Source organism: Momordica charantia, assembly GCF_013281855.1.
Source record: "Momordica charantia cultivar OHB3-1 chromosome 8 unlocalized genomic scaffold, Mcharantia_2.0 BLBB01000008.1, whole genome shotgun sequence".
Lineage (NCBI taxonomy): Eukaryota > Viridiplantae > Streptophyta > Magnoliopsida > Cucurbitales > Cucurbitaceae > Momordica > Momordica charantia.
This window is the reverse complement of record NW_028275166.1, coordinates 25,783,183-25,810,244: the sequence shown is the minus strand read 5'-3', so window position 1 is coordinate 25,810,244 and position 27,062 is coordinate 25,783,183. Positions and strand designations below refer to the sequence as shown.

The following is a 27,062-nucleotide window of genomic DNA, read 5'->3' as shown; positions in this document are numbered from 1 at the left end:
TAAATTTCTTGTTCTAGGGATTGATGTAGCTATTAGATTTATGAGTTAGATTAATTTGATTATGTCTTGATTGATTTGTTATTAATGATCTATTTGTATCTTTACTTGTTTAAATTGATTAATTATGTTGTTAAATCTGAATCTTGCTTGGTCATGGATTAATTATTGTTGTTAAATCTAAATCTTACGCTCCGGGTTTTAATTGCAACTTGCATGCATGACTGGGGTAGTTATAAGATAAGGAGATTTAGAATTGCTTTAAAATTTGTTAAAAGAAGTAGACTTAAGACCTATACTTGTTAACGAAGCTAGATAGTGATATTGATTTCTTAACAAGTAGAAGAATTAATTGTGCTCGGGAGGGACACTTATAAATTGTGATTTTTTGACTTATAGATTAACTGTATATTCAATCTTTACGCGTTTGATTTATCTACTTGTAAATTTTGGTGAAATCACCCTTTCTACTATAGATATTTTCCTTGATTTTTATTAGTTGCATTATTGTTGTTGTTTTTTTTTTTTATCATGTTTAAAGAATGTGAAAAATTGTTAATGTATAGTAGGATATTTTAGAGATTTTACCAAAATATATGTATGAAACTTTAAAACTAGAAATTGAAAATGATAATTCCTCCCTTTGGTAGTCAACCATTCCATGAGAAGTATCTTCAATCCTGTGCGACCAAATACGCTGTCGCATTGGTGACTATTTCATGTAATAAAAAATTAAAATTGATTATTCTAAAGCAACGTGGAGAAACATTGTTAACATACTGTTTTCTTTAGAGAAAATATATTTAAGAAAGAAAATTTGTAAATATTAGAAAGCAAGAATTCAAATGTGTTTGTAAGAAATATGAGAACGTGTCAAAAGAAATTGTGAGTAAACCAATATAATTTTAAAAATAAAAAATAAAAAACGAAATTGTTATCAAAACACCTGTTATTGAGAATTAATAAAAAAAAAACTAAACAAGAAACTTATACATTGGCACGTGTCCCAGCATGAAAACGTGCGGAGGACAATTGTAATGTTATTAAATTAGTTCATTTATGAAAACCTATAAATATTTTGAATATTTTTTTATCGTACCATATTTTTATGTGTATTGTGTTCCTAGATGAAATTTTTGAATCTGTCACGGTTCTATGGTGCATTAAAGAAGAAAACATTTCAAGAGGCTCTTTCTTGATCTAAGATCTTTCCCCTTACGACTAATACTTTGCAAATAGATACAACATTTGGGTTTAAAAAACAATTACAACTTGTGATTGGAAACAACAACAAAAACAAAGACAAAAATGCCCTTGTAGTTTCTAAAGTTCATAAGTCATGCCCACTTTGAGCATATGCTTGTGAGGAATTTCAAAAACTTGGTCAGTTTGCCTGAGGTTCTTCTTCAAGAAGTTATATGCATAGTTTATCATAATCCTCTTTCCAAAGCCAGCCCCTTTTTGGGCAACCACCTCTGTTTCCCCCATCAAATGAACTACACCATCCTTCCATGCTTCTTCAACTCCTCCAAAACCATTCTCCTCGTTGTCGTCTTCTTCTGCTCTCTCTCCGACCCCGTTTTTCCCGTTAGACAACTGTCTTTGCTCTCTTTTGAACTCCCTCAATCTTTCGAGTAAAATCTTCTCGAACGACTCTTGTTCGGTGTGCACATCCATGTACCCGTATCGAACAACACAACGGAACACATCGATCTCCCTGGTCTCTACTTGTCGGAAAAGGAAACGTTCTTCGACTGGAACCTAAGTTTTTAAGAAATAATAGACACAAAATATATCAGATACGTATCTACCATAATCTATCGACTTAAGTTTTTTAAGTTTAGCGGTGATTTAATAAGAGTTTAATTATAAATTTGGTCCATGTAGTTGGGGCATAATTTTGATTTAGTCTCTAAGTTAATTAAATCATCTATGACTAAAGTTGTGAATACATGACTTTTTTTTTATGTCCAATAAGCTAATGTTCTCTATTTAGCTTACTAGTTAAAAAAAAAGATAGGAAAAGTGAGTGGCTTTTAGATGGATAAAAGATGATTTATGGACTGTTTAAAGTTTAACCTAATCACAAAGACCAAACTGAAACTTTTAAAACTATAGAAACCAAATTAAAACAAGTCCAAACTAAGATCTAAATTGAAACTTTGAAAACCACGCCAAAAAGCAAATTGAAAATTAGGAATTTTGCACAAACCTTGCTGACGGGAAGCGATTTAATGGTGACGAAGACGAGCACGGAGTGCAAAGCGGGGACGTGCTCGATGTAGTGCTTGAAGATGGGAGGGATGCCTTGAACGAGCTCGGAATAGAACAATGCCATGCCAGGAATCCTGCTAAAGCTGGTGGTATTCACCATCTCATTGAGCTTGTCTGATGAGATTTTGTGGCTGAGCTCATAAAAGTACTTTTTTCTAAACACACTGTTCCACACATACATTATTGTCATCAAAATAGCTGCAAATGCCAGAGGAAGATACCCTCCTTGGTCGAACTTGTAAAGGACTGAACTCAGATACAAAAATTCCACACTTCCAATTACGAGCATGTAAGTGATTATGAGAAGGATGTGAGTTTTCCATATCATCACCATTACGAGTACTAGGAAGGACGATGTGAGAGTCATCACAAAAACCACTGCAATTCCTGTTCATACAAAATTGGAACAGTGCGTAAATAACTACAGGTGTTCGTGGATTGGATTGAGTTGAATTTAGTCTGACGATAAACTCATTTGAACCTAATCTAACTCGGACAAAACTCATATAACCCAATCCAACTCAATCCATATATACGAGAGCCAGGTCATTGGGTCGTTCGATTTTTTAAACAAACCGTAACAACTTGAATTGAAAACAAGTTCCCATGCATAAGATTTTATCAAAACTATAGAAGAACGGGAATATGAAGATTATTATATATTTACCATATGCATTGCCAATCTTTGTGGTGTCCTTGAAGCCCAAAGTAACCCCAATGCAAGCCAACATGAGAAGGTAATTGACCTCAGGAACATAAACTTGGCCTTCATACTTATCAGAGGTATGAACCACTTTGACTTTAGGGAAACATCCAAGTGAAAGAGATTGTTGGATTATAGAGAAAGTTCCTGAGATCATGGCCTGGCTTGCTATGATTGATGCTGAAACAGCCACCACAAACATTGGCCAATATAGACTACCTGCAATAAGTAAATCAGGGACGGAGTCAACAAGGAACGAGAGATCGATAAGGAGCAATTGTCTTCCTCTTACCTTGTCGTAAACTCAAAAAGTATATATAAAATAATTAATTTTCGGAATCGAAAAATTATATATAATGTAACGTTTTAGTAGGATTGAAGAGCAAAGTTTAGTGAGAAAATTTAATGAAATGATGGAGTTGTTTTTGGGTACGTACCGGGAATTGACTTGTAGAATGTATCTGCAACTAGATTGTTGTGCTTACGGAGAAATGAGGCCTGGCCTGTGTAGGCACAGATTAGAGCTGGGTAGGTCACCACTGACATGCTTAGCTGAATTGATCGGACAGTGAAATGCCCGACATCGGCAAAGAATGCTTCGGTGCCTGTACTTTAGAAACGTATAGTGTATGTTTGAGAGTGTTTTTAGTTCCCGATGATCTCAAATGAATGTGCTTTGCAACCATTTAGAAACACTTTTTGCGAAAGCCAAAAGTACTTATGAAGTGATTTTCAAAGAAATGAACCAGTTTTGGGTAACAAAGAAGTACCTGTAATGGATAGTACAGTGCCGCCGAGAGAAATCCAAGCCTTCTTTTTGTTCCTTTGGAAGTACTCCACTATGTACTTTGGATTTAAGGCTTTTAGAACTGTTGGATCGTATTTTATGAAGTTGTAAATTCCAATCCCAGTGTTGAATCCAAACCAAATGCAGATTATTGGGGCAAAACTGTATCCTACTTTATCAGTTCCAAATCTCTGAACCATGAACAGGCACACCAATATGGCCACTGATGCCCAAACAATCCTACCTGCCAAACAACGGAGTGTGTTTGGATTAACTTTACCGAATGATCATCTGGGAGGGTTTAAATATAAAGTCGTTCGATAGGAAATTAGAAAAAAAAAAAGAACCACTTTTAAAATAATGAAATGAGTTTTATAATCTTATTTTTAAGGATCAACTCTCATCCAAAAAATGATTGATCATGAATCATGTAATATGGTAATTTGGTACAGTGTGGAACCAAACAAACTAGTAACTAAAATCATTTTTAAGAAAATGTAATCACAAAATTATTTTAATTAAAACTATTTTTATAACAAGTGTTTGAAAAAGAAAATGTTTGTTTAAAAGGTGTTTAAATCAGAAGGTACGTCAAATTTACACCTAGAACTATTTACTTGAACCTTCGAATTTTTGATTGATATATATTTTAGTAGTGGAGTCATGACCTTTAAAATAGTTATAAGTTGAGTTCAGGTGAGATGGTGTTTTCTATTTTCTGAATATCTGATCGAGACTTGGAACGTAAATGAACTTTTTAACCTTCGGAAATCATTTCATTTTTTAAGAACCATCTTGTTTTCTTCCTGGTTTTTCTTTCTCTCTCTTAAATTTAAGCAAAAAATTTAAACTAAAAGAATAGTTTTTTTTAGAAAAAATTGGTTAAATTTACTAATAAGTAATAACTTATTTCTTTTAAGAAGATGAAGAAATAAACATAGAAATTGTGAATAAACAAATTTAGGTTTTATAAACATGAAAGTAAAAACTAATTTGTCGTTGTGAAATGAAATCAGACCTGATTGACATTATTTGAATTTTTCTTTCCATTCAAATAATATTTCTTTTTTTAAATATACTATACATGTAATGTTAACAACTATTCACCTAAAAACTTGTGAAATAATAAATTATTATAAAACCTAAATTTGGTAAGGAGGAAATATATTATATTAAAGTAAAAGGGATTCAATTTCCTTTTACAAATATTTGGTTCGATGTATTTTCTGAAACTCCTATAAAAATTTGAAAAGAAAAAGAACATCTTTTTAGAATATATATATATATATAAATTATTTTATTTGGATGACAATTTTCCAATAAAGAAAACAATTTTCAGTTTATTTATTAAGGTGAAAAAACGCGTTTTAAGTAATAAATTTTTAATGGTTTTGAAAGTTATTGATACTTTTAAACATTTTTTTAGTATTTAAAAGTTGAAAAAGCAAATTGGCTAATAAATAATTCTGTCTTAAAAATAAAACTAAAAAAAATTAGTAATAAAAGGAAGCAAAAATTGAGGCTATGATTTATGAATCTACCTTCCGTCATTGAAGGGGTAGCCACCTTGATGCCTCCCACAGCTGATAAAACTGAAGTCGTAAAAGGAGATCAAACGTCACCGTTTTATCACCATTTAGTATTAGTTTTAAAGTTTAAAATATTATTTTTGGTTCATACCGATCTGTGCTTCCAATTTTGGTTCATTTTAGTCTATATCATTTTACCAAAATGAACATTTTCAAAGTAAAAAAAGAAAAAAACTAAAATGAACCAAGTTTGAAAGTATATGGATCAAAATAATATTTTAACTAAATACTCATCGGCTATATGTACTAATTGGTTGATGTACTCCAAAAAATTACTATTTTGATACATTTATTTTCATTTTTATCTTATTTATTTCGATCAAAATTTTAACATGATACCTCACTTAATAAATTTATTTAAATATAGCAATAAATTTGTATTAAACAAATTTCATTGTGCTCCTGATAAGAATTTGAACTTTTTTTTATAAAATACATTTTAATCGGACTTGATTTCTACTTGGTCCCTAAATTTAAAAGACCATCATTTTTTGTCCTTAAGATTTTAAATTTATTTTCTATTCGGGTCCTTACAATTAAAAAATAACACATTTGATCTCTAAAGGTTGAATTTAGTTTTTAACTGGTTCCTAAGGTTTGAGATTGGTTTTCAATTGATGTCGTTGAAATGATGACGTCACACTTAATTGTTAGGTAGACAAAAGAGAATATCTTGTTAGTAAAGTCAACTTAACTCTCTGGAACAATTTAGAAATTAAATTCAAACTTTAGTGTCAAATTAAAAATTAAATTCAAATTTCATAAGCTAAACGGATCACTTTAGACACTTCAAGGACCAAAGTAAAACTAAATTTAAATATGGGTGAGAGTGATGGTTTTTTAAATTCTAACACAAATAAAAATAAAATACGACTAAAAATGTATTTTGTTTATTTATTTATTTCTTTTTGCCTTTTAAGCTTACGCATCGATCCTGGTACCTTTTTCAACTTCCGAAAACAAAAGTTATCATAAAATTAAAAAAAAAAAAAAGGATAAGAGAAATAAAGAAAGAGGGGGACCTGAAATGCAAGGAGTGAGAACGCCATCGCCAATGACCATGGAGGTTCCGAGCATAGTCGCGAAGAGAAGAAAAACCTTGGCGAAATGGCTCTTCTCCAGCTTCGATTGGACCTTCGAAGCTCTGTTCTTCCGATCGGGATCATCCGGTAAACTCAGCTGGTAATTCGACACATCCCGATCCTCAATCTCCTCGTTCGGAATCAGCCCTACCTTCGCGTATCGGCAGATCAGAGAGTACAGCGCGAAAGTTCCGCCTGAAAAGACGAAATCAAAATCAAAATCATTAATCGGAATCCGAATCGAATCGAAATCGAAATCGAATCGTAATTTTACCTTCCCCGTTGTCGTTGGCTTTGAGGACGATGAAGACGTACTTGAGGAGAGGAATTAGAGTGATGGTGTAGATGATGAGGGAGAGCGCTCCTAAAACGTCGTCGTTGTGGTTGATTCCGTCCGGGAAAGTGCTGGAGAAGACGTACAGCGGCGAGGTTCCGATGTCGCCGTACACCACGCCGATGCTCTGGAATGCTAGTTGCAGAATCGTCCACCAATTCTCATTCTGCCGCCGACGGACAAATCTCAATGTCAATTCAATTCTTTTACTCCAACTCCAAAAATTGGCCCTAACAAAATTTAATCTAATTCCATAATTTTATTAATTTCTTAATTTTACGTTTAATGTCTTCAAATATTTGTGCTCAACTGATCATTATCATTCCATATTGTAGCTTTCAAAATTAAAAAAAAATTAATAACAAGAGAAGGAAAAGAATATGGTTTAGGTTTGTGCACAATAATTTTTTAAAACAAAAATTAAAATATCTCTTAACATCGTTTCATTTAGACATGTAAACACGCCACTCAAATTAGAGATAAGGAAAAATTATTTTCTCTAATTTGTCATCTCTAAACTTAAATGTTACTATAGCACATAAGGATTAATCAAAAGTTATAACAAGAAAAACACTATTTATTTAATTTTTTATTTTTATTTTTTTTCTATGAAAATTTCATTTTACTTGAACACCACTTTTGACGGTCTAGATCAACTTAAGTTAAATGGAACCTCCATCATCTTGATTTGTTTAAAGAATAAAATATGAAGAAACTTCGTACACCTTAAAATTGTTCGTAAAATAGGACGAAAGATATTCATTTATGCTTGACGGACCTCATCAATATCTCAAATCAATGATCAAATCATTAACATGCGTGTCCAAACAACAACTCGGACGCAACAACTCTAACAAATATCAAAACGAACATAGTTCGACGATAATTGTCATATACAAATTGAGAATCTGAAGAGATCAGAGAGAAAGAAGGGACCTTGGAGTCGGAGTGACGGTGACTGGAGACTTTACGGGACTCCAAATCCAAGGAGTCGTATCGCCGGAGCTTCTGCCATGAAAGTTTTTTCTCCGGGAGCTGTGGAGAAAGAGAGGGCGGCGAAAGTTGTTCTAAATCCTCCATGGCGGCGGACACTTCTGAAACGCCGCCTGAGATTTGGTTACTCATTTATTTGCTGAAGAACAGAAGAGAAAAAGACTATATGGGAGAAAGAACAGGGTTCCCCTTACTCTTATATGGAAAAATACAGCAAATAATGACTATGGGGTTATCCCAAAAGGAAAAGAAGTTAAAAAAGACTTTGTTTTGTTTTTTAATTTATAATTCAACAATACATCGAGTCGGGATTCGAACCTCTACAGGTTTGATTTTTATGATTTTGTTAAACCTTATAAAGTCTGCCTTTAAAATCGTGCTTTATTTATATTAAAAAATACATTTTACCTTTTGGTTAGAAATATATGTCTTAAACAATTGAATTCGAACTCAAATAAGTTTTTTTTTTTCCACCTTTTCTTTTTACTTAACCATAAACCATTCCGTGTATAGTCATAAATTACATGGTTAGCTAACAAAATAAACAACATAGAAAATAGTTTAAATTTTTAAAATTATAGAGATCAAATTGCCATTAACTCAACAACTAAATTGAGACTTTTAAATTACAAATTAATTGAGCGACCAAATTTGTTGTTTTTGACTTTCGTGTTTGAGAATAACATATAAAGTGGTTTGTGTTTTATGAATCAAAAGCTTTTGGTAGAAGTGCTTGATTGGGATTACGGCACTCTCAAAAGCAATTTGAAAATCAGCTGAGAATACAAACATCAAGTGATTTGTGAAAATATTCATTCTAGAAACACTCAAATACATTCTTTAGATAGATTTGACGTACCTTTTAATTTAAGTTTTTTGTTTTATAAAAAATGCTTTTATTAAAACACTCTACTAAATTTGATTTTAATAAAAACACTTACGTGTTCAGTTGTATTTTCTTTAGTGTAATAATTTTTTAATACAATAAGTGGAGATAAGATTCGAATTCACAATATTTTAGTTGAAAATAGGTATCTGAACCAGTTGAAGTATATTCAGTTAGCAAATTTGTTAAAGTTGCATTACATTAAAGTGATTCAAAAAATATCAAATTGCACCATAGTAATTACTATAAAAAATAGTTATTAATCACTTTTTTTTTAGGAAATTGTTATTAACCACTTTAAAATTCACCTTACACAGAATCAAATTTTGAAGTGTTTTTTATTTAATTTGTTTTAAAGTAATTTTTGTTCTTTTTTTTTCATCAAAGGAAAACGTAACTATGCCAAAGCAACATAACTAAAGGGTAATTGGTACATCTACCTATAATACTAAAAAAATGGAAAACATAACTATTATATATTTTCTTTTTCTTTTTCATGTCTATTTTAGTCATTTCTCATCAATCATTCTAACAACAATTCCAAATCCTTTTTAACCTCAAAACACCTATAATCTAGTAAAGTGTTACTTCAAACACTCATCCACGCTAAATATCTACTAATCAAAAAAATAGTCAAATTAGTTAGATATAATATTTATAGATATATGCTCACGACATTTTAATTAGTTTTTATTAAATAAGTTATAAAAAGAAAAGGACAACAAAGACTAGACTTTACTTCTACATTAAATCCAATAACTAAATTTAAAATAGAATAACAAATATATACACACTTTTTTGGGAAGTTAGAATCCTTTTGATTCATTAAATAAATTAAGAAACAGAAAATTAATTTTTTAACCATAAGTACCTATCATGATTTTTTCCTATGCATAATTTTTAAATTTATATTTCTAATTTAAACTCTAGGAAACTATATTTTTTTAATAGACAACAAGAGAATAGGTTGGGCTTCCAAATCAGCACCAAGGTTTCTTTCCATTACATTAATTTGAATTAAGCCAATGAATCTAACCAAATTTCATATTTGAAAAGGAAACAAAACCATTAAAAAAAGTGTTAAGGTTTCAACATCATAAGAAAATACCAAATCATCTTTTTTTTTTTTTTCTGGATAGGTTATGACAATAATGTTTTAGTCATATTTAATTTTCTAATAAAAAGGTGGGAAATACAAATCTTTTGCTAACAAAGATTGCCGTGTCAAAACTTACCATTCTTTTATTTAATTTTATAATCTAGTTTAGGTGCAATAATTGCTAAGGTAATGTCATGAAGTTTAATATTAATTATAATACTATAAATATTCACGAATATCCTTTGTATAAAATCCAAAAAGCAACGAAAAAACATAGACTTATGAATATCGTGGAGTGACGACAACTTCTAGATTTTGGGACATCCCTCCAATAGAATATCTATACATTCATATTTCAAAGTAATTTTTTCCTTTTTTGGTATAGTAATTAGTTGCGTATACAAATTGAGTTGGGTCGGATTGGATTCTAGAGAGTTTTTTTTTAATCCTCAATTCTTCTATCCGTTGGAATCGAATCAATTAGGCAACACAACCTTTCTACTTTACAAAATGATGGTCCAAAAATAGTGAACAGCAATGACAAGCCACAAACAAAACAATGAATATGCTAAATTACATATCTTTTACCGGTTTATAAATTTATATTTAGTTATTTTTATATATTATTTTAGTTCAACAAGTAGGAATTTGAACTTTTAAATTTTTTTTTGGTTAAAGATTCATTTTCTTAAGGAAATCTATATTTAGTTTTAAACCCTCAGCATATAACAGTCGAATAGCCGAAGATTAAAAATAATAATAATACAAAAAAATAATAAATAAAAATAAAAAGTGAAAGTACGCGTTTTATGCACGTGTGTAGTCAAAAGTTTGACTGTCCTCACGTGCGATCCGTGTAGGTGTCACGGGAATTATAGGTCGCGGATTTACCAAATATCTTCAAAACGTCAGCATTTTCATTAAATGCCCGCCTGCTTAAACTTAAACCATTTATCTTTAATATTGTCGCTTTCTTTCTTTTCTTTTTTACTTTGTAAATATCGAATTTTTAAAGTACAGTAACAAAATTAAACTTTTAAAATCATTTTATCTGTACCTTGATTCTTTGAATGAGTAATTTTAACCAAATAGTTTTAATGGTAATTGATTTTGTGAAAGTAATTTTTGAATAATCATTTCAACGTTCGATTACACTTTTTCAAGTAATTTCTATATATAAATAATTAAAAGTAACTGTGAAGGATTATATTTGAAGTTTAAAGATATAACTTTTAAAATATATATATATAGGGAGAAAAGAAGTTAGAGAGTGAACAAAAATTTTAAAAGACTCACAGACAAAAATTTTAGATGATTTGAGAACTAAAAGTTTAAAGAGAGATTAAAAAATTTTGAGGAAAAAAAAATTTAAGAGAATAATAAATATTAAAGATGCAAAGTTAGAGAATGACAAAAAATTTTAAAATAAAAATATAAAATTTTTCAAAATTTAAGGTGAAAATAAAGGGAATAATAGAAAGGCAAATTTAAAATTTAAAACAATAACAATTTTAAAAACTAATTCCTATTAATTTTTTTTTTTTGACAATCACTTGGCAATCACCTCAGTAATTGATCCGCAATCATTTTTTTTTTCAAAATCATTTGAGAATTACTAACAAAACATGTCATTTTAAAATAGTAGTGATTTTGATATTAGTTAAAGTGATTCTAACTATACTAAAATCACTCTCAAACATATCATATACGAATCATGAATCATTTTATATTGTGAAAAAAAATTTATATCCCTATTCTGCCTTTTATTTTTCTTACGTGGCTTCTTTTCTGGTTGTCTTTCCTTACTTTTAATAGCAAATTATAGAAAACTATTTATTATTATTTTTTATCTTGAAATTTTTGTTTCATTGAAGTTAAATAAGTGACCAAATTACTTTATATTGAGTTAATTAAGGTTCTCTTTGATAATCAATTTATTTTTTGTTTTTGTTTTTTGAAAATTAAGCAGATAAACACTACTTTAATATTTCTTTATTTTGTTATCTACATTTTTAAAATATTTTAAAAATTAGAGCAAAATTTTGAAAGTAAAAATATATATATATATATATAGTTTTTTGTTTTTTTAAATCTAGCTAAAAATTCAAAATATGTTTTCCAAGGTAAAAAACATACCAACGAGATTGTGGGCTAAGGCTAACTAAACACCCTCTAAAAAGTTTTTTTGGTATATTTTTAATATGATTCATGTTTTACTAATTTTGTAATTAACCGTTCTCTTAGAAAGGAAATATCACATAATTTTGGCTGTATTTATGTCATGACTAAGATACTTTCAAGTGAAGCTAAGTAATTAATATATTTTTGTTTTTAAAAAAAATGTTCCATTTAGAAAGTATTTATCCTAAAAGCATCCACACGATTATGAGATTCAATCAAAGGGTCTAAAAATTAAAATTAGTAAAATATCAAGAGAAGGTAAAAATTAAAAAAATAATAATAATAATAATCATCCACAGGCTATGATGGTGGGCTCCAATGCAGAGGAAATATCTCTCTCACACATTTCTGAACTAATATTTGAAACTCCCTCCTGTATCCAAAAAAATAATTATATCTCAATAAAATTATTTTGGTTAATTAAAGTTTTTTTTTATACCACATGTGAGGGTGGGGATTCAAACTCATGACCTCTTGGTCGGAAATAGGTGCCTTAACCATTCGAGCTAGGTTCGGTTTGGTTAATTAAAGTTTTAGAAGTTTATATCTTTTAAACATAAATAAATTGAAAATATTTGTATATACCTTAACAATTAGTTATGTTTAATCTAAATTTATAAACTAAAAATTAAAAATAGGACAAAGTTAAATAGGTAAAAATCTTGTAAAATTCTATGAAATTACTTTTTAAATAAAAATAAGATTTGAACTCAAAATCATGAGGTAACAAATTCATTTGAAATTTGTCATGATTTTAAAATCCCTCCGAATATTAGGTAGCATTGACAAAAACTGAGGAGAAGAATTAGTCTACGCTTAAAAAAAAATTAAATTTTTTTTTTTTCAATTTCGAGAAAAATATAGTATAATTTATAAAAATATAAGGAATTAAATTGAAAGAAAATACCTTAGCCAAATTCCTAAAATAGGTTGTTGTGTAATTGGCCGTAGGGAACAAAACCTCAATGACGTCTGCCAATACCAACTGCGGCTGCGAGATTGCTCCGTCGAACCAATCTAATCCAAAAACAATTTTTTCTATTATATTAAAAATAAAAAATAAAAACTAACAAAATGTAAAATTTTAAGATTTTAGTTATTGATAAAGATTTTATTTTTTAACGTTAAATTTAAATAAGTGCATTCTTTAAACTAAATTAGATATGTTCGAAATTCCTTTCAACTTTCAAAACTTTTTATTAATATGCTTCAATATATTTATGTCAACATTTTAATACCTTATTCAAAATCATGTTTTTTTTTTCCTTTTTTTGAGTAAATGAAAAGTTTTACTTATTACTTCTAATAATTTATATTTTACATTTATTTAAAATTAATAATGAAATTCAAGAGGGGTTAGAATTCGATATTTCCTTGTGTGGGCGTGCATGCAGGTGGGAAGTTCCCTTCCAACAATTTAGATCTCTTTTATTTTGTTTATTTTGATTTCTTAATTTTTTTCTTCTTGAATTTATAGATTTAAATGGTTGTATTTTTAATATTTTATTAGCGTTAGTAAAAAATTAAATTAAAAAAATATTACATGAAATGCATGTAGTAACAGACTAGTATAGAAAAATGGAGAGAAATTTCACTAAATAATGCAAATTTAATATGTAACCAAAAAAATGTCCTTGGGGTAAATTTTTCTTTATTGTTAATGTTGCTGTATTTTACCTTTCTGTTGAGTTTGATTTGAATTTGAATTTAGAAGCATGTAGATTTGAAAACATATATTTATTTTATGATATTTAATCGTAAATCCATGAAAATAAAATCTATTATCTAAAAAGAAAAAAGAATCGAAAAAGTGAATTTTTGGCGAGGGAGAGTGGATTACCGAGAGCGAGAGCGGTGGAGTTGTGAAATCGTTTATCGAATCTCCAAATGCTCTGTGAGGAAACAAAAGAGAGGCAAGATTGGTCTTCGATGTTCGTCAGATCCAGAAACGTGGACACCTTGTACGCCGTTGGATCTGACACGTATGTTTCGTCGATCACCACCTCCACCGTCTGTCTCCAATAAATAATTAATAAATAACCTTTAAACAAAAACCATACTTTCTATTTTAATTCATTTTAGACTATTTACTTAATTCCAAATACTAGTTTAGTGACGGTAGTCCAATTTTTGTTTATTTTAGTCCATGTATTTCAAAATATTCATTTTAGTTTGTGTACATCTAAAAGAGTAACTATTTTGGTTTCCTAATTTTATTCTCAATCTCATTTTTGTTTATCACAATTTCAACACGACACTACAATCAATATATTTCTTTAAAATGTAAATGTTTTTAGTATAAAGAGTTATTGTGATGGATAGAATTTTGCAAAGAGAGACTAAAATGATTACTTTTTGAAAATATAGGACCAAAATGAACATTTTTTAAAAACAGGAACTAAAATGAATCAAAATAGCATTTTAACCTTGTTTATATTAGTTCTATACTTTTGGTCCGCGTATTATAGGATGACCAATTCCTCATTCCTATTTACAAAATCAACCGCAAATATGTGGCTAAATTTCAAGAAATTTAATGGGTATAATTTCAGGTTGAAATTACAAAAACCAGAACGGACGATTGTTTTAAAAGTACAATAAATAGATAAGTAAATAGTGAAATAATGGAAAAAAAAGGAAATTTAGAAAAATAGAAGTGAAGACTTACGCAGAGGATGCCGTGAAAGGCATCTAAATCGTCAGGATTAGAGACGTTGTAAGTGATTTTGTTGATGGATTCGTCCACATTCTCTCCTCCTGCATCTTCTATGTACTTTTCCAATTCCCCCATGTGTTAGTTTTCTATATTAATATTTACTCCAAACAAATACATACATACCATTTAAATCTTATTTTCGTCTCCAAACTAAATGTTGCAGTTAGAATTAAGTACCTTGAGCTTGTAGGAGTCCTTCGTGAAAGACCATATGCCCTGTCCCCAAAAGACGAGCATAAAAATCTTAATAATTAATTTTATTTTTAAAAGGAAGAAATAAAAATTAACATAATTAAAAAATGTGAAAAAGAAAAAAAAAAGGCAAAATAAAATGGGTATGATTATTACGTCATAATAACCGATCCAAGCAACTATGGGTTTGAAAGTCTTTCTGGTGGTTGCTATGTTCTTCAGGCACATGTAATTTTCTTTCATCTGCAAAACAATACATACATATATACAAAACAATTTCAAAATAAATGTTTTTATTTTAAGTTTAAATATTATTTTGATACTTACGTCAATTTTGATCATAGACTTTTAAAAATGGATCAATTTAATCCATGTTTATAAAATTTTAATTCAAGTTTATAGTTATATTAAAAAAAAAATAGTGAGTGAAGCGTACACCAAAATTATGATCTACAAAAATGACATAAAAAAAACCATAATAGTGATTTTTATAAAATATAGGACTAAAATAAAACTTTTGAAAATATAGAAATTAAAATAAATAAATAAAAGTTAAAAGTATAAAAGATTAATCAAACTATTAAAATGTTATTTTAACTTAATAAAAATAAGTATAAATATATGATATAATATGAGATGTATCTAATTATCCACAAATTAAATTACTTACCGCGGTGTAAATTTGACTGGCTCTTGCTTCAAGGTTTGCAAAAACTCCCAAGAATTTTATCCACTCTGCCCTCTAAAATTTACAACTATAAGCAAATGGTGAAAAATCAAATAATCTACTCTTTTTTCTTTTTTAATTAATGATTTTGAAATCTTTTAAATCACGATTCTTTTTTAATTAATCAAGTAGAGTAGTGAATTCATAGTAATCGTAGTTCAATTAGTTCAGGTATAATATTTCTTGTTTCAGATCCACCGAATAAAATATATTAGGTGAATACTTATTTGGCATATTTGTTTTCGAAAGTTGGTTTCCAATTCTATGATTCAAATTGTAAAAATTCTGAATAAGATATTTAAAATTTTAAAATACACAATTACATCTTAATAAAAATTTTTTTTTTTTTTGAGTACAACATTGTGGGGTTGGGGTTCGAATTCATGACCTTCTGTTCAGGGATAGGTACCTTAACCATTTGAGCTAGGCTCGGTTTGGCCATCTTAATAAAAACTTTAATATCACGTTATAAACTAATTTCATTTTTGTTAAACATAATACATTATAATTATATAATATCAAAATTTATAGAGATGGAAGGAAGGTTTACTTGCAAAGGCGTATCCTCAGAGGAAGGAAGAAAGGCGGCAAAATTGCAGAGCTGTTGTTGGTCCACGTCAGCAACGAAGTGGGCCGAGAACTGTGCCAGCTGTAGCGCATCCGTGTTGTTTATAATCTGAATTTCCCCTTTTTCGTATTGCTTTAGTACGCACTCCGACGCCAACGTGGCCGACGTCGTTATGCCCTTCAAACTTCCCACTACCCCTAGCAGCTGATTCCTCCCAACATACACACTTTTTGTTAACACTCAAAAAATTAAACTAAAATAAAAAATACATTTGATCCCGATAATTTCGTTAACTTAATCCCGTGACAAATTTCGTCAAAGTTGGAATACTCATCTTAGTATATGGTTGGTTTAGCTATATAAATTTTTAACAGAACTAAGATGTTAGATGTAAAAACGATGGAAAAATATTTGACTTCACAACAATGAGTAATAATCTTATCTTACTTACCATTAAAAAATATTTGACAATTAAGAGAGAAATGAAAAATCAAATCAATACTTTAAATAATAATGAATTGTCAAATATTTAACCATGATGATAGCAAAATTTATTCTCACTGAAGTTAAAATATTTTCCAAAGTGATGAGCTAAAGTTGTTACAAATTTTAAGTTAGTGAAACTAATTATTATGTACTATAATTTAGAGGACTAAGGGGTATTTGTATCACTTTTTCCATTTATCATGTTTGAAAAATAAGAAAAATTTGATTTTAGAAAAGTTAATTCCTTTAAATTAATTTTTAGGTATTATTTATATATGATTATTTTAAAAATCAATTATACTTAAATATCTCAATAAAACGTTATTAAAAAAGAAAACTTCACCGATATAAGACGTACCTCGAAGAAGGAAACTGGAAGGAAGCATTGGCGGAAGGAGCCAAAAGAGAAAGAAGAAAACAAAAAGTTAATTATATTGGGAGTCACGTGATTACTTTCTATCAAAAAAGAAGAAGAAAAAAAGTAGTAATAAATTAATAGTGATAATATTATAAATAAAATTTATTAATAAAAATAGAAATTAGAATTAGATTTTAGAAAGAGTACCTGGAAAAAGGTGGGTATCAACAGTGTAATTGGTCAAAGGGATGACGTAAGATTTGATCCTTGGAGTGCAATATTTGGTTCTTCCCCCCATCTTTGAATTATTCTGTTCTTTTTTTCCACATCAAATCAAACCCTACTTACATAATACTCCAAAAAAAAAAAAATGAAATTAAAAAATCCCACTCGCAATAATTTTCCTTTTATATATATCAAATTTCTAAAAAAAAAATATCCTTCAACGTGTAGATATTTTTTTTGTGTGCTGTATAGATAGAGGAAAAATTTTACAGCTTCGAATATACTTTCCTTTCGTCTTTATAAAAAAATTCTAAAATTCGATGTACTCCACGTCATTTTTAACACAAAATTGACATAGCAAACATCGTAGTATCCAAAATTTTCTTATAGATACAAAAAAAAAGACCAGGCACATAATGTCAAGTTTTTGTCATTATAAAAGATTAATTTCTAACACTAAAAATGGTTGGAGAAAAAATTCATTTGTACTTGTATGCTATATAAATACTCACGCTCAATGAGTTAGATTTTAATTTTAGTTCAAGTCGAAATTTATTCTCTTTTCAATACACCAAGTTTTTTAGTACAATAACCCACAACGGAATATATATGTCAATTTCAGCTTAAATTATGCTGGTTAAACTTTAATAGGTTGAGATCTAAATACTAATAATATATATATATATATATATATTTATATTTCGAATATGCGAGCGGAAAGGTATTGCACTTTAACTGTTACAAAAGGAAGGAAAAGACAAAACTAACCCTTGAAAAGGGGTTTTGGCGGAGGGTGGAATCGGGTCGGGTGAGAAACCCGAACCCGCGAGAAACGGCGAAATTGGAGATGGAAAAAAAGAAGAGGAAGAAGGGAAAAGAACCTGCATGAGAAGGTAGCTGCTGCCGTCAATGGCGTTCTTAATGACTTTAAATGACTGTCCGTAATAAATCCTGAAATTCACCGCGTCTTCCACCTTCGAAATGTTTCCCACCTTCACCGCCGCCACCGCCGCGGAAATAACCCAGACGACGACGAGACGGCCCAACGACCTCATCCGAAACGGAGAAGAAGAAGTAGAAGGAGGAATCATGTTTTTCCTTTCTTGCAGAAATGAACAAATAGCCCTGAAAGAAGAGACAAACAGAAGAGAGAGAGGGGGGAAAAAAGTGGAGTTAGAGAGAGAAAACGGTGGAAGTGGTGGTGGTGGGGCATCAATGGTGCTTTTCGAACAGTAACTTAACCCGTGAACTAAAGATATATTTTTTTTTTTACTTAGATTCCGACTTATGATATTTTGGTAGAATACAGTGAGTATTAAACTTCCGATATGTTGATTTTTTTTTTTTTTTTTTTTGTGTCCATATCTATATGAGAAATGCATCCATATTTCCGTATTATTACAAAAAGAGAAAAATACTAACATAATATTAATTAATCATTTTTAACATATTTAAAAAGTGAGGATTGAGGCAGACTTATTTGTTATTAGTTTTTCATTTTTATAAATTTTTAAATTGAGACATTGATATTTAAAATCTTTGGATCAAATAAACATAAAATTGAAAGATTATTTTAATACAATTTAGAGATTGAACCCCTAGAAGAAGAGTAAGATGTCGTAATCACTTTAAGAGTTAGATCCTATCATACACGAAATTCAATTTTATATTTAATAGATTCGTTCATTTTAAATAATACGAAATAGGTTAGGATCTATAAACACGAAATCAATAATTTATGGAACTATTGGACACTTGTTAAATTTATCGAGACATAAGATTAAAAGTTTAAATACTTTTTAAATTTAAAATCTATTAGAATCGCAAAGCTTAAATACTATACTTGTAATTTAACTTAAATTATACTCATTTAGAGTCTAACAAAATATCTATTTTAGTTTTAAAATTTTAAACAAATAGTTCAAACCTCGTGTTGTTTAGAATTTTTTATATAAGTTTTTTTTCTTTTTAATGTTTTAACTTTTTCGAAATTATACTTTTCATCTGTGAATATTAAAATGGATGAATAATAAATTCATTCGGAACAATACTTCATAATTTGGCCAAAAAATAGAAAATGAATTAAGCCCATTGAGAAACAAAGTATGATAGATAAGCTTATTTATTACACAATTCCAATATTCACATACGTAAATACTAAAGTTTCAAGGGATTAACTAAAACGTATGTTTTGATCTCCAAACTTTCAAAATAATCTATTTTATTTCTTGAATTGAAAAAAAAAAATGGCCCTTGCTCCAATTTTGTCACCTAATATTTATTTTATGTCAAGAACGTAGAGGAGGTAGGATTGGCTGTTGGTCAGATCTAGTATGGATCGTACGTGGACGGTAGTTGGAGTCGGCCGCTCTCTTAGGGTTCCCTCATCTGGGATCTCTGGGGAAGAAGATCAAGTTTGCCCTTGCGAACAACTTGATGCACGAGGTCCCTTCAACCCTTTGAGCGAAATGCAGCAAAAGGAAGGAAAATCCATGGACTATTTATTTTATGTCAGTATTATATTAACACACTAGTACCAAGGTTTTAAATGTCAATATTGTTGGAAATATTGAGGTATCAGTTTCATGGAAATATCGATAAATATGAATGTGGATGGATATTTGTAAAAGTTATAGAAATTAAAAAATCATAAAAAATATTTAAATTAACAAATAAACATTTTTATATTTCTAAATAATTTAAAAAATAATTAATATTAATATTATGTATATATTAGTGATATTTTGTTGATATTTTTCATATTTTGTCAATTTTTTTGTACTATGATGGAAATGTCTATTTACCCTTCATATCAATGTCGGACTCATGAAAACATGGATATGTCGATGGAAATATCGACGTATCGATGGATATTTAGAACCGTGACTAATATATATATACAAAATAACATTATCTATTTATTAAATAATATTTAAACCTAAACTATTTGTGTTTTGGCATGTTTGTCTTCTACCTTCCCATCATTTTGTGTTTGGGTTTTTTAGCTTTTTGTTTCTCACTTTAATGGTGGTGTGAGCTCCATGATCTCTTTTTGCACCACCCATGCCCATGTGCTCTGCTCCTTATCATTGCACTCCATATGAAACTTTATTATATCTGTGTAACCAAAGTTTTATGTTGTCTCAATTTGATAGAATGTCGATGAAAGTGTTGAATAATTTTAAAATTATTATAAAATAAATCATAATAAATAAACATTAATTATTTTAAATAAGTTTAAATTTATATTATGTCAGTGTCAGTGATATGATAATTTGTTGCTATTTTTTTTTAATTCAGTTGATATGTGGAAATGTCGGTGTTTCTATTTATATTTTTCTCTAAACCATAATGGGTGGCTCATTTGGTCCAAAGGGACTAAGGTAATTAAGAGGGATGAGTTCAAATCCCATAATAGCCACCTACCTTAGGAATTAATAATTCCTGTGTGTTTCACGTCATCAAAGGGTAAGTAAAAATTGGTTCCACAGAACTTAAAATAAATTTGAGTTTAATTGAACTATATTATTAATTTTAAAACTATTTCTTTTACTCTCATAAAAATTATATATAGATATTAAAAAAGTCGGCTTAATTATGGTATAAATCATTTTTGTAAATGCATTTACTCATTCGCTTTTGATTTCGATGATCAAATAGATTATCAATTTTGGCTTTTATATTATCAATTTTGTTATTTTAATGCATTTATCTTAAAAACATTTATTTTAGTCTTTTCACTTTAAAAAGGGATTGTTTTTTATTTGTTTGAAAAATCTTAATACAAAACATTACACCGAATGAAACATCTTTAATACAAATCTATAGAATATTTTAAAAAATTTATCAAAAGTAGTGTTATCCTAAAAAGAAAAAAAAATACCAAAATGTAAATCAATCACCTTTAAAATGTACATATAGACCAAAATGACAAAAATCGAAATAATATATAAATCCAAATGGACAAAATCTAAAAAATACAAAGTATAAAATATTTTAATAAATTTATTTAATGTTCTATTGCGCTGAATTTTGATTGAAAATCTAAAATAAATAAGAGAGCAAAATGATTGGAACCGTCATTTTTAGAAAGTACAGAGAATAAAATCAATAACTACCAGATATAAGAGTCCAAATAAAGAAAAATTATGGAAATATTTATTAATTTAAACCTAAATTAATAGTCTTTCACAAACTCGAGTTCAAGACCTATCAATATCACATCAACTTAAAAACTTTTGGAAAAAAAATTGCGAAGTTAAGGTTTTATTACTTAGTTTAGAAATTACCAAAATAAAAAGTTAGCACATAAAATTTTGTCTGTATGATCTTGTGGCCGCAACTCTAACCGTAAACAAAGTTTTTTATTTTACTAATATAATATTATAGATGTATAGATCAAGATTTAAACTTTCAAATTGTAAAGTCACTTTCTAATTAATGTTTGAACTAATATAGGTTATAGTACTCAAATAAGTAAAGAATTTTGAAATATTAAGTGAATCTTATGGTATGATTGCTTATATCTAGCCAACCCCTAAGAGGGAGTATTATTATTTATAAGTTTTAGACAATTATTACCATAATGACATATCCTAACCTTTTCTTTAGATAATAATGAGAGATATTGGATTTGATTACCAAAATCTCCATTATAGAGATATTTTCCATGGTCATCGAAATAAACTAATATTATATAATTGTTAGTAATTAGTTTGTTACGTTGTCATGGTCAAATATAATGAATAATATTACCATTGGCAATAATATACATAAACAAACAAAAAAAAATTACTATAATTTTATAGTTGTTTGATAACGTTATCTTTTGTTGTTTGTTCTAAACATAAGAATTTAGTAATTGTTTATATTTCTCGTTTATTATCTTTTAGAAATGGGTGTGTAAAAATTTTGAAAATAACAAAATCAAATTTCTAATTCCTTATTTTTGTTTTTATTTTTTTTCTCAAACACGAATGAGAGCAGTATTTTAATATAATTGACTGATAAATAAATAAATATTAAATAATATATTTACATTAAAATTCGGAATATTTAATTAAAAAATTAAACTCCATTTAAAATTTTACTTTTTTTAATTTAAAATTCTAGAGAACAGATACAATAAAGAGTTATCCGACGTGTTTATATTTTTTTCATTAAAAAAAATTAAGAGGAAAGAGAAAAGTAAAACAAGTAAAACAAATTATTATATTCCCAATCATCCAAGTAACCAAACATCTTTACATTTTATAATAAAAGAAATAACTCGAAAGAACAAAAAAGGAAAAAATAATAATAAAATAAAATAAGATTTAAAGAAGGAAACAAATTACTGTAAGAAACCGACGCGCAAAGGTTCGCGCCTCTTTCCAAAACGCAGCGTTTTATTCGTTTCCTTTTATAGCAAGTCACCGCTGCCCCCGTATAAATAGACCGGCCTTTCAAATTCGCCGCCGTCGTCTTCCTCAGAACACAGAAATAGAACTTTCAGACTCTGCAATCGAAGACATTCAGGTTCTCTTTCTCACAAATTCCTAATCTTAATTCGCTTTACACAGAATCATCATCTGCAATGTTTTTACACAACTTTTTCTTTTTAATTTTTTAATCTTTCAATCTCGTTGTTCGTTAAGTTATCTTCGTGTCTGATTGGGTAACAAATTTTAGGACACGTTGATTGTTTCTATGGACGAATAGAATTGACTTCCATGGATTTAGGAATTTGAAGTGATTGTGGTTCAGTTTCGTTGTTTGAATTTTGGTAGAAGGCGGTAGGGTTTCGATGGAGCGTTTTCTGTTTTTGGTAATACTGTTATTGGCGTCGGGGAAGTGCGAGTCGTGGATCTGGTTCTCGTCTTCTTCGTCTTCGGACTCTGCGATGGGGAGTTTTAAGCGAATTGAGGGTGGAACTGTGGCGGAATTTTCGATGGAGGGTTTCGATGACCAAAAAGGGGTGAGGCGAATTGAGAATGCGAAGAACAAATTGACTGCCTCTAATTCTTGCTGGGAGAGTGCTTATAGGCATTTATTTGCGGGCTGCTCGGAGATTTTTGCAGCGGATGAGAAGCGGTCGAGATTCGCTTGGCATCTTAGCGATTGCTTTCAGAAGGACTCTGGCAGGCCTCCTTTTCCTTCTTGTGACCCGAAATCCGCCATGTCCAAATGCCTCAAATACTTGAATGAGCATGAGCATAGGATCTACCTTGAGTTCTACCTTGAAACCAACTCCATTTGTCATCAGCTACAGTATGTATCCTATCTTATTGGTTAAATTATCGGTTTGATCCCATAATTTGACCCCTGTTGTTTAAATTTTGTTATAATTTGATGTTTAAGGTTTTAGAAGCTTCAATTTGGTACTATAACTTAGCTAAATTTTATCAAATGTCCATAAAATGTTTTTTACTCGGCCTATACTCCAATAGAGACGATTTGTGTAGTTTGACTGATCCAACCAAGTTGGAATTAAAATCAAATTTATAATACGTATCTTATTTTTCATCTTTGTTTACTTTTTCTTCCTTACAAAATTATCATCATCTCCACGTGATTTTGGTATGTGTCTTCAGGGCTCATGCTTTCAAGCATGACACAGAGAGGCTGGTGAATGAATTGAAGAGATCTTCCGAAGCTGTAGAAGGAAAGTTAGAAACCATTGAGGAAAAATCAGAATCTCTGCTGCAAAATTCATATCAAATTTTTGATTCATTGAACTCCACTGGTGTTCAAATACAACAAATGGTTCAAACATCAAGGAAACTAGAAGATCACATGGGTGTTGTGCTAAAACACTCGGAAGCAGTTTATGAACAAACCAAGAAGATAGAGACATCCCAGTCAGAACTTCAAGAAGGTCAGTTAAGACTGAGGAGAAGTTTGGAGGAAGGGATGGAAATGCTTCAGGATTCCTACAGTAATCTCAGCCGAGAGATGGATGGTTTACGAGACGAAGCCATGGAGATTGAAAAGGAGATTACCAAAGTGGGAGATGCAATGTTTTCCAAGATGAAATACCTGCAGAGCACAGCTGATGATATTGGGAACATGGCAGGCCTGTCATTGGACAAACAACAAGAACTTCTAGATGCTCAATCCACAGCACTCAATGGTCTTCATTCTTTAAGCAAAGTTCAATCTGAAGCACTAGAGGAAAGCAGGTAAACAAAACGTTAAATTACAAGTTTTGTTAAGATTGTGTCTATTTAATTTCTAAGTTCTTAATAAGTTTATGAGCCTTTAAGTTATTATTATATCTAATTAGTCCCTGTGAAAAAGATTCTAATAGATTGTTGAAACTAGTTTTGTTTCTAGTAGATCCTTGTGAATTTGTTTGACACTTTGCGTTGCACAAAACTTGTGTTAAATTTAAGAATGATGTGGCAGGTTAATTTTGGATGTAACCTTTAAATATTACAGTCATCTTGTCATTGTGAGACTAATGAAGTTAACGGTAGAGACTTATAAGTTACGAAATGAAAAGTGTTCAAGGACCTATTAGAACTTTTTAAAACTTTTTAAAACTAAATAGACAAAAGCAGAAAAGTTTAGAGACCTGTTATGAAATTCTTTTAAAACTAAATAGACAAAAGCAGAAAAGTTTAGAGATCTGTTATAAAATTTTTAAAGTTGTAGAACAAAATATACACAGATAAAACCTAAAAAATTTCTCTAATTGCTTTGCGACTTCCAGGAGTAAGCTGCAAGACTTAGCTGAATATGGCCACAGACAGCAGGAGGAGCTTCTTCAACGACAAGGACAGCTTCAACAACTTCATGATCGTTTAATGGAAAACTCGAAAACAATCTTGGAAGCCCAGGTAAAGCTTCTTCTTATTTAACCCAAACTGATATTTGGGAGTGAGTATTTTGCTTACTTTCTTCCCTCTCTGTTGACAGCAATCATTTGAGTCAAAACAAGCAAACATGTTCATTGCTTTAGAGAAACTCTTCACCTTGCACAACGCAATGTTGCTCGAATCTCGACTAATCAAAGTCTTCTTCATTTACTTCACTTCAGTCTTTATCATCTACATGTTTAGTAGCACCAAGCAAACTTACACCGTCAGGCCCTGGCTATATATTGGTAAAATATAATTCTCTATTCAACAGATCTTCTTATTATATGTATCATCAGATTGGTCACTGATTAAACTAATTTGTCATGATTTCCAGAGCTTTGTGCTTCATTCTTGATCGAAGTAGCAATACTTCGGGTCGAGGTGTTTGATACAGAACAGAGAACATGGATCGTAAGCGTGGTTCGGACAGCGTTTCTACTTGCTGCTTCTCTTCAGCTTCTACATGCCATTTTCACGTACAGGTAAACGCTAATCTTGAACTTTACCAAATGAAACTTTAGTTATAACAAGGGTGAGTCTGGCTGGCATACCTTTTAGTTTAAGTACATTTTTTCTGAAATACTTTACTTTTAATAAAAATGCTTTCAATTGTGCATTTGGTTACCCCTTTTTTAAGTACTTTTAATAATGATAGTGTGGTTGGGGCTGATTTTGGCACGATAAAAATCACTTTTGTCATTGTCAAAATTACTCTATTTTTCATTGATCATGTTTGGCAAATTAAAAAATTGATTTTTATGAAAGTTTAAGATTATGTTCGAGAGTGATTTCGGCATGGCCAAAATCATTTTTGCCATGGTCAAAATCACTTATATTTAAATCTTTTTTTTCAAAATCACTTGTTCTACCATCACTCCTAAACACGCATTCAATTTGTTTAGTTGCCTGCATCTAAGTCTTGTTAAGGTGGGTGGTTGTTAACAACTCAACGAACGTTTTGAAATTGCAGAGACTACGACGTTTTGAACCATCACATGCTGCTAATGTTAATGGAAAAGATCAATGGAATGGAGACACCAAATAAGTTGTGTTGGGAGAGTGATAGTGAGGTGAACTGGTCATCGTGGATTGACACTGAATTATCTGAAGATAATGTTGAAGATCCTGATTTTGTGCTTCCAGAGGAAGTGGGAGAGAACTCAATCACAACTGCTTTTACCACAAGAAGGTACAATCTTCGCCGTCGTCCACTTCGTTACTAATTTTATCTCTTTTATAAGCAGTGGCTATTCCTAAAAGTACTTTTGAGTTTACTTTATTATAAGTTAAAATGATGGTTTCTATTTTCTGCTTACATATAGGAATGTAATGTTGTATGTACAATTTTTACAGAAAAAAAAAAAAGTAATGGTATAAAAGATGGCAAAATGTTTGTTCATCTCTCTCTCTCTCTTTTTTTTTTCATGGGCAAAAATTAGGATCTTGTATTGATTAATGTGTGGGATAGAACGAATAGCTTGTTACATTGTAAAAAGATATATTTATTTGTTAATATCTATTTTCTTAAAGTTCATCTTTTAGACCCTATCTGATTACCATTGTTTTTTGTTTTTTTAACTTAGATAGAAAACTAAAAACAAAAAAGTTTATAAAAGAAAGCGTTAATTATTTGAATAATTTTTGTTGGGATTTGTTGTTTAAATTTACATGCTTTAATTTTTCTTTAATTGAAAAAAATTAATTTTAGGCACCCCTATAGCTATGTATTAAATTTTGGTCGACATTTTTATGTCCATAGGTTCGTCATATCCATAGTATTGCAAAAAAATCTACTAAATATAAAAACAAAGTTATTAGTAATATAGGCATATTAACATAAATTATTTAAAAATTGTAAAATGTTTATTTGTTTATCTAAATATTTGTTATGAGCTTTTTATTTTATAAATAAAATCCAGAGAATCAGATTAACCTATGAAAAGTTTTCATAGAGGAAATCTTACAATAATATATAAACACTCCATAATAAACCCAAATATGGCGACTGCCTTTCTCAAATTTAT

The 27,062-nt window shown here is 29.6% G+C and overlaps 3 protein-coding genes across 9 annotated transcripts; 1 reads left to right on the top strand and 2 right to left on the bottom strand.

The window, feature by feature from the left end:
• Positions 1-1,188: 1,188 nt before the first annotated feature.
• LOC111013191 (potassium transporter 5) lies at positions 1,189-7,954 on the bottom strand. Of its 2 annotated transcripts, XM_022287590.2 has the most exons (9): positions 7,703-7,954; positions 6,707-6,932; positions 6,373-6,627; positions 5,303-5,353; positions 3,745-4,005; positions 3,412-3,579; positions 2,939-3,193; positions 2,210-2,658; positions 1,189-1,758 (listed from the first exon to the last, which is right to left on the bottom strand). In XM_022287590.2, the coding sequence occupies exons 1-9, from the start codon at positions 7,889-7,891 to the stop codon at positions 1,321-1,323; spliced, it is 2,292 nt and encodes a 763-aa protein (XP_022143282.1). In that variant the 5' UTR covers positions 7,892-7,954; the 3' UTR covers positions 1,189-1,320. The 2 variants fall into 2 exon arrangements, with proteins under 2 accessions (XP_022143282.1, XP_087984340.1); XM_088128214.1 differs by lacking the exon at positions 5,303-5,353.
• A 4,173-nt stretch (positions 7,955-12,127) lies between these two features.
• On the bottom strand, positions 12,128-18,409 carry LOC111013325 (plant/protein). Of its 5 annotated transcripts, none has more exons than XM_088127073.1 (11): positions 18,079-18,406; positions 17,180-17,282; positions 16,973-17,070; positions 16,111-16,332; positions 15,504-15,575; positions 14,990-15,076; positions 14,819-14,857; positions 14,594-14,698; positions 13,766-13,937; positions 12,833-12,942; positions 12,128-12,298 (listed from the first exon to the last, which is right to left on the bottom strand). In XM_088127073.1, the coding sequence occupies exons 1-11, from the start codon at positions 18,286-18,288 to the stop codon at positions 12,215-12,217; spliced, it is 1,302 nt and encodes a 433-aa protein (XP_087983199.1). In that variant the 5' UTR covers positions 18,289-18,406; the 3' UTR covers positions 12,128-12,214. The 5 variants fall into 5 exon arrangements, with proteins under 5 accessions (XP_087983199.1, XP_022143449.2, XP_087983201.1 ...); XM_022287757.2 differs by having other exon boundaries at positions 16,973-16,986; positions 18,079-18,402; XM_088127075.1 differs by having other exon boundaries at positions 17,180-17,287; positions 18,079-18,215.
• Positions 18,410-22,562: 4,153 nt separating this feature from the next.
• On the top strand, positions 22,563-26,437 carry GEX1 (gamete expressed protein 1). Of its 2 annotated transcripts, none has more exons than XM_022287608.2 (7): positions 22,563-22,714; positions 22,966-23,446; positions 23,770-24,357; positions 24,891-25,017; positions 25,097-25,283; positions 25,373-25,520; positions 26,009-26,437. In XM_022287608.2, exons 2-7 carry the CDS (start codon positions 22,983-22,985, stop codon positions 26,259-26,261), a joined length of 1,767 nt encoding a protein of 588 aa, XP_022143300.1. In that variant the 5' UTR covers positions 22,563-22,714; positions 22,966-22,982; the 3' UTR covers positions 26,262-26,437. The 2 variants fall into 2 exon arrangements, with proteins under 2 accessions (XP_022143300.1, XP_022143299.1); XM_022287607.2 differs by having other exon boundaries at positions 22,597-22,714; positions 22,868-23,446.
• Positions 26,438-27,062: the final 625 nt, after the last annotated feature.

Bases quoted from the DNA above. Each gene is read 5' to 3' on its own strand.
- LOC111013191 (XM_022287590.2), bottom strand. From the start codon at position 7,891: ATGAGTAACCAAATCTCAGGCGGCGTTTCAGAAGTGTCCGCCGCCATG. The intron at 3,580-3,744 runs GTACTTCTTTGT...TCTAAAGTACAG, and splicing joins CACTGTACTATCCATTACAG to GCACCGAAGCATTCTTTGCC. The intron at 2,659-2,938 runs GTAAATATATAA...TTGTATGAACAG, and splicing joins AAAGATTGGCAATGCATATG to GAATTGCAGTGGTTTTTGTG.
- LOC111013325 (XM_088127073.1), bottom strand. From the start codon at position 18,288: ATGATTCCTCCTTCTACTTCTTCTTCTCCGTTTCGGATGAGGTCGTTG. The intron at 15,576-16,110 runs GTAAACCTTCCT...TGTAAATTTTAG, and splicing joins CTGAGGATACGCCTTTGCAA to AGGGCAGAGTGGATAAAATT. The intron at 15,077-15,503 runs GTAAGTAATTTA...ATTGTTTTGCAG, and splicing joins CCAGTCAAATTTACACCGCG to ATGAAAGAAAATTACATGTG.
- GEX1 (XM_022287608.2), top strand. From the start codon at position 22,983: ATGGAGCGTTTTCTGTTTTTGGTAATACTGTTATTGGCGTCGGGGAAG. The intron at 25,284-25,372 runs GTAAAATATAAT...CATGATTTCCAG, and splicing joins CAGGCCCTGGCTATATATTG to AGCTTTGTGCTTCATTCTTG. The intron at 25,521-26,008 runs GTAAACGCTAAT...TTGAAATTGCAG, and splicing joins CATGCCATTTTCACGTACAG to AGACTACGACGTTTTGAACC.